Consider the following 6,859-nt stretch of genomic DNA (forward strand, 5'->3'; position numbering starts at 1 on the left):
AGGTTTCGTCTTCTATTAAGGGACTTCAGGACTTTCATACTTTGCTCCTGAGACCAGGTGAATCAGAATGGAAATTAAATATCTGAGCTGTCCTATCTCTTTCCCATTCTTAACAACTCACTTTCCATCCCTGTACTTCAAGACTCCCAGATGCCAGGGATCTTCATCTGCTCTAACTGTTCCTGTATCAATACCTTCCACCAACACTATGATCTGGGCTTTTACTCCTTCTCTCCACTCTTCCTCCTCATTATCATGAGCCATGCTAACTGAGCTGTTGTTCCCAGGCTGTCCTGCCTTGTGATACATAACTCCTGCTTCTTAAAACTTTCTAGCACTCAGGGCACCTGAAGTGACGATGGGGAGCAGGTAGCAGCAGCAGATAAAAAGGGATATGGGGAAGGAATGACAGGACAGAAGGGAATTACAAAGGGAATCTCGGCCTCCAGACATGTTAGGTTGCAGCAAGGAAGCCTCCAACAAATAAGGAAAAAAACATCTTTTATAACGGTGTTCGCATGAATGTGTTCATTACGTTAATGATGATGATCATTCATGGGAGGAAAAAAAGGCATTATTTAAGACCTTCACAATCAGCAATAAAGCATAAAGAGATACACTAAAATCTGGAAGGGGAATTTCACATCACGAGGGAGACTAGACTCAACAAGCTGTAAGACCCCTTCCAACTCTGAGATTCTATGATTCCTTCACAAACTTTCCCTACCTGGCATTTATTAAGTTAATAATGGTAGTTGTTCTGTGAGGTGCCTTGGGGCTAGAGGAACATAGGGCATACATAACTGGTTAAGAGACTTCAAAGGTTAAAATCCAAAAAGCAAGCCCTCAATATATGGAAAGACTCCAGCAGCTAGACACAGGAGGCCACTGGCTCAGCACCTAGGTTGAGGGAGGGGCTGTTCTACACAGGCCCACCTCCCTTGTTCTCAGATTATCATTTGCACAAGTGACTCCTACCCTTACCCCCACTCTCAATGTTGGCTCCACCCACCCCATTTTACAAATGAGGACTACATAAGCCTCAAAAAGGCTAACAACTCAGGGTTCCAGAGCCAGGTTTTTTTTACCTCCATAGCCCAAGCTCTTTCCGTTGCACCACGTTGTCATTTGACTCCTAGGAGACAAGTGTTAAAAACATTCCAGCAGTCCTCATAAAGTGAGAAGGTTATTACACATAGGGTTTTCTTCTTTCTGTAAAGATATGTTCAGGAAAACAGAATCTCAAGTTCACTGTAAATAAACTCAAAAAAACAAACCCACTGCTGTCAAGTTGATTCCGACTCATAGCAACCCTATAGATACAACTGTTGAAAGCCGTGACGCAAGGAATTGTTTTCGTGTGGCCTTTTTCGCCACGGTCTTGTAACTTCAACCCATGTGATTAGGTGGGACTGTGCAGATAGAATAACTGTGTCCCACCAGGGGGTCAGTTTTTCCCTTCTTGCTGGGCTTGAAATGAGCCATCCCAGAGGTGGGAAGGAGAGAATCCCACCACCGCCAAGAAAGGTCAGGAGTGAAGAGTGCATCTTTTGGACCCAGGACCCCTGGCTGAGAAGCTCCTGGAACCAGTAGCTGGTGAAAGACACTACAAGAGAAGCAGTCAGTGGCAGAAAAACTACAGCAGGAGACAGAATGGTGGGCTTCCCAGCTCATGGAGTGAGAAAGCTGAGTGCCTTTGGGCAGAAGGCTTGCTGGCGGAGGAGAGTGCCTCTGGGCACTTACTGGCTTAACTAAAAGAGTTTTCTAACACTTGCTGGAGCAGGGCTGAGGGCCAGAGAGATGTGCCTGTGAGCATGGCTGGGAAGGGGCTGTCCTGATGGAAGAACAGTATCCTGAGCATTCCTCAACCTGAACTGTAACCTATACTTCCCTAATAAACCCCATAATCATGAGTATTGTCTGTGAATTCTGTGTGGCCACTGCAATGAATTATCAAATCCTGTAGAGAAGTAGAGAGTGCCGTGGGAGTAATGGCTGGTGTCAGAATTGGAAAAGATGGCAGAGAGAGGAGGCACGTTTGATCTCTGCTCACAGCAATCAGCCAAAGGGTCAGCAGTTCGAATCTGTCAGGCGCTCCTTGGAAACTCTATGAGGCAGTTTTACTCTGTCCTATAGGGTCACCATGAGTCGGAATCGACTCTATGGCACTGCGGTTTTTTTTTTCTTGTGACGTTAAAAGAGATCAGACACTGCCCCCAAGCTGTTTTTTACAAAAGCAATAAATAAGTAATTTAATGGTGTAAGACAATACATCACTTTTTCATTAAACTATCTGTTGTCCGGTTACCCTGAATAATTAGTTAAAGGGATTAAAAGTGGTAAATTGAACAAGGGATACCAAAAATTCTTTAATTTAATCCAAAAAATACATGAAATAAAAATGGGGCTGTTACTGTTTTTAAAATATCACAGCAGTCATTTTATTGGGAAAATCTGTATTATATCAAATAAGTCAACAGAAATATTCTCTTTACCACTCTTTCCAGTGGAAAGTTGTTATATACTTCACAAAATCTGCTTTTAACCTTGGTGAAGCAAAGATTTGGAAAGATGAATTTTTAAAATTAATGGCCACAGAAACTTTCAACTCACAACTTCCTGCAAAACCACCAAAGACTTCTTCCCTGATATCTGATCCCTTGTGATGGAGAAAGAATGACCAGAATTTTTAATCTCGAGAAAATCACATTAGCTTGGTGCTTTGTTTCTTTAGTTAAAGTAGATGACATGATTATATTCGGGTTATTTACTTCTTCATATACGAACTTATTAGCTCTCAAATAACTACATCGTAATTTATTATGAAAATCAGCTATTTCTCATCTTAAAAAAAACAAACCAGCAATCACTACGTAAGTGGCTAAAAAGAATCACCTTATCCATATTTACATCTCCAAGCAGTGCCGTCGGTCAAGAACCACTTCATAAATTCATCCAAATACTGTAACAGACATTTTATTGCTGGCACTGCTATTTTAATTGCCAAACAAGCCCACATAAAAATGCACTCATTAATGTGCAGCAATGTAACTATCAGTGATATAAATTAGTAACAATTCATTCATTCAACAAATAGTGCTAGGCACTCTGCTAAGTACTAGCAATATAACGGTAAGCAAAATGATTCTTGCTCTCATAAAGCTTACAGTGTGGTAAAGGGGGCAGACATTAATCCAACAATCATATAAAACCGAAAACCAAACCTGCTGCCATCAAGTTGATTCTGACTTATAGCGACCCTTATAGGACAGAGTAGAACCGCCCTGTAGGATTTCCAAGGAGCAGCTAGTAGATTCGAACTGCTGACCTTTTGGCTAGCAGCCAAGCTCTTTAACCACTGCGCCATGAGGGTTCCATACAATCACAGAAGGACTGTGTAACTACAAAGTGAGATAAAGATTACGAAGGAAAGAAAACAGTATATAGAATCTGATCTAGACTGGCAGTGGGTGTCAGGGAGGGCTGTCCAGGGGAAGTGATGCTGGCGGTAAGATCTGCAAGGCTAAGGTATGTGTGCATGCAGGGATCAAGGCATGTCAGCATTCCAGCCTGAGGGAACAGCATGTCCAAAGGGCCTGTGCAGAAAGTAGGCCACACTGTCCCGAAGCTGAAGGCCAGTATGTCTAGAGCACAGGGATAAGGAAATGATGAAAGCTTTCGAAGGGTGTTTAAATAGAGAGCAGTAAAAGGGCTCTACCACTACGTAGGTCCTTATGGGGCCTGAAAAACGTAATACTTGTAAAAGAGTTTTATAAATTGTAAAACACCCTATATTTTTGCTAGTACTATTTAGTTCCACTACTTTGTTTTCTATGTAAACTTCTGGTCTGGATGCCAAATGACTATCTGAAGGCAGAAGTGCTAAAACTAGAACCCCAATGTCCTACTCCAGTGTTCTTGCCCTTACACCACACTGCTTAAAATTTTCATTGCTTACATCACTTAACTAGTCCAATATCTATACCAATCAACTTTTTTATACCAGTCAACTACTGCTTCATAAAACAATACCCAAACACCTAACCCAGCGCTGTCAATTGCAACTCACAACGACCCTACAGGACAGAGCAGAACTGCCCCATAAGGTTTCCAAGGCTATAAATCTTGACAGAAGCAGACTGCCACACCTTTCTCTCACGGAGCAGCTGGTATGTTCGAACCACCAGTCTTCCAGTTAGCAGCTGAGCACTTTAACCACTGCATCACCAGGGCTCCTTAATGGTAACAATATCAAAAAACCCCGTTGCTGTTGAGTCGATTCCAACTCATAGCGACCCTACAGGACAGAGTAGAACTGTCCCACAGGGTTCCCAAGGAGCAGCTGGTGGATTCAAACTCCAACCTTTTGCTTAGAAGCTGAGCTCTCAACCACTGTGCCACCAAGGCTCTTTAACAACAATAACTCCTATTATTAACTGAATGTTTACTGTATGCCAGGCACTTTCCTAAGTCTTTATTTACGTTAACTCATTTAAACTTCAATTCTAAAAGGAAGATTGTATTAATTTCCAAATAAGAACACAGGCCTGGCAATCTGCTTCCAAAAGGTCACAGCCTTGAAAGCCCTATGGAGCAGTTCTATTGTACACACACACATACATATACAAAAAAAAAAAAAAAAAAATATATACAAGAGACAGAAAAAGAACTCATGTGTATAGAATCACATTCATACATATTTGAGGACAAAGATCAGCGTTTTAGTCATCTCTGTATTCCCAAGCTAGCATATACTGCCTGGGGTATTCGTAGAGCTCAGCAAATATTTGATGAACTAAATATGGCTATTTAAGAAGCTGACAAAGATTTGAATCTGTACGTAACTATAATTTTCTGAGCCTTTCCCCTCTAAGACACGTATTCACCAGCAGTTCATCTGACTGTATTCTGCTTAACTCTCTTTTTTACTATTAAACTGAAAACTTGTTCTCCATTGCCTCTGCCATATTTCACAGTCTGTAACCTGGCGGTAAAGTGGGATAATGGAAACGCCCAAAACTAGTTCCAACCACTCTCCAGGCACAACCGGACTGTTCTCAATCACCCCAAATGTTTTTCCTCTGGTTAACACAGGTGTTCTCTCTGGTACACGATTCCTTCCTTGAGTTCCTTCTCATCTTTGACTTAGTTCAAACCTCGCCTCTTCAGAGGAGCCTTGCCTGACCACTCAATATAAATTAGCTCCCTCGAACCTTCTCTAATATCTCATGTAGTTTCATTTTTTACATGGTAAACTGAAATTTATCCTTTTATTTAACTGTCTATTCACGCCCCTCCCCCATCTCTAGAAGGGCTGGGGTCATGGCCAGCTGGTTCTCGGGATACATCCCCAGTGCCTACAAGCAAGTAAATATGTATTTAATGAACGAATGAGAAAAGAATTACCTCCAACTGTTCTCTCAAGCCCCAATACCTTTAAGCTTTCCACTCCTGGCGGCTTTACATTCCATTTCTAACAGTAACACCATTTTTATATTACTGTGAGGTTCACAAAGTGGCCTGGACTCCATTTTCTGAGTTGAGCCCTTCGAACAATCCTGGGACCGGAGGTCCTCCCTGGCAAGAATGCTCATTTTCCCCATTTTGCTGTCTATTAAACCGGGCCCCAGAATGGGGATTCACTCATGGTCAGGCCGACAGTACCGGCCGGAGCCCTGCGTGGTGTCCAGACTCGGGAAAGTCTCTTCCCACGCGACAGCGCCGTGGATTGAAGACGCTTCATCACCTTTACTACTATTGTTCTGCAGGACTCAGCCTGGACGCGTTCCACGCCAAGGGAAGCCTTCCGCCAGGCCGAGTCCCGGGCGCCAAGGGCCTCCACCCAGGCCGCGCCCCCGAGCACCGCGCCCGGCCCCGGCCACGCCCCCGGCCCCGGCCACGCCCCCCCGGCCCGGGCCCTACTCGGCGCCCCGGCCCTGCTCCCGCCCCGCCAGGGCTCCGCGCCGCACGGGACCGCCCCCTCCGGTCCGAGCCAATCCACAGAGCCTCGGGGGGGGGGGCGCCACAGACCCCGGCCCTCCTAGCGGGGCACCCATTGGTCGGCTCAGCCATCGTTCACGAGGTCGCGCCCCAGTCCCGCCTTCCTCCTCTTCCTCCACCCTCCCCTTCGGAAAAAACGGCGGTTGGGCCGCGACGGCCGCCAACGACAAGCGGAAAGCTGGAGGGGCGAGGAGCCTGGGAGAGAGGGAAGGAGGGACTGCGGGGAGGAGGAGGAGGAGAAGGAGGAGGAAAGCCCGGCCCAGCCGGAGCCATCTCCGTCGAGAACAAAATGGCGGCGCTGGCGGAGAGCCAACTGTGAGGCGGGGCCGCGGCCATTCTCCCTCCGCCCCCCACCCTCGCGCCGGCCCGGCCGGTCAGGGGGAGCCCGCTCGCTTCGCCCGGGCGCGGGCGGGGAGGGGAGGGGAGCGGCCCGGCCCACTATGCAAAGCGTCCGGCGCCGCCGCCGCCGCCGCCGCCGCCGCCCCGTGGCAAAGGTAAAAAGGTCGGGTTCAGCCGCCGCCGTCGCGGCGCCTCCATGTCCGCGCGCCAGGCCCGCCCCCTCCGCCGCCAGCCCGCCCCGACCCTTTTTCAATTTTACCTCAGGATTTGGCGCCAAAGCGGCCTCGAAGCTGGTCCCGTGTCTGCGGCGGGCGGCCCCCGGCGCGGAGGGCAGGGCGCGGGGAGGCCGGGCTCCCGGCGTTCGCGGCTGGCGGGAGCCCCGGGGGCCGCGGGCTCGCGGGGGAGCCGGCCGAGACGAGACGCCGAGGTGGGAGCCGGGGCGGCGGGGGCGGGCCCGGGGGCGCCGCCGGGGTCGCGGGGAAGGGGGGGTTTGTTATTGTTTTTGTCAGTGAAAGGTCAG

The 6,859-nt window shown here is 47.7% G+C and overlaps 1 protein-coding gene across 4 annotated transcripts in view; it reads right to left on the reverse strand.

Moving 5' to 3' along the window:
* NR2C2 (nuclear receptor subfamily 2 group C member 2) overlaps window positions 1–6,709 on the reverse strand; it is a 128,803-nt gene extending 122,094 nt beyond the window's left edge. For 3 of the 4 annotated variants that reach the window (XM_049863009.1, XM_049863006.1, XM_049863008.1), the window contains exon 1: window positions 1,089–6,479. In XM_049863009.1, the coding sequence (XP_049718966.1) occupies window positions 1,089–1,094 (6 nt within the window). In that variant the 5' untranslated portion in view covers window positions 1,095–6,479. Of the gene's footprint in view, window positions 1–1,088; window positions 6,480–6,598 lie in introns of those variants that run through there. The other variant, XM_049863010.1, reaches the window with a different exon arrangement.
* Window positions 6,710–6,859: the final 150 nt, after the last annotated feature.

Source organism: Elephas maximus, chromosome 20 (genome assembly GCF_024166365.1).
Source record: "Elephas maximus indicus isolate mEleMax1 chromosome 20, mEleMax1 primary haplotype, whole genome shotgun sequence".
Lineage (NCBI taxonomy): Eukaryota > Metazoa > Chordata > Mammalia > Proboscidea > Elephantidae > Elephas > Elephas maximus.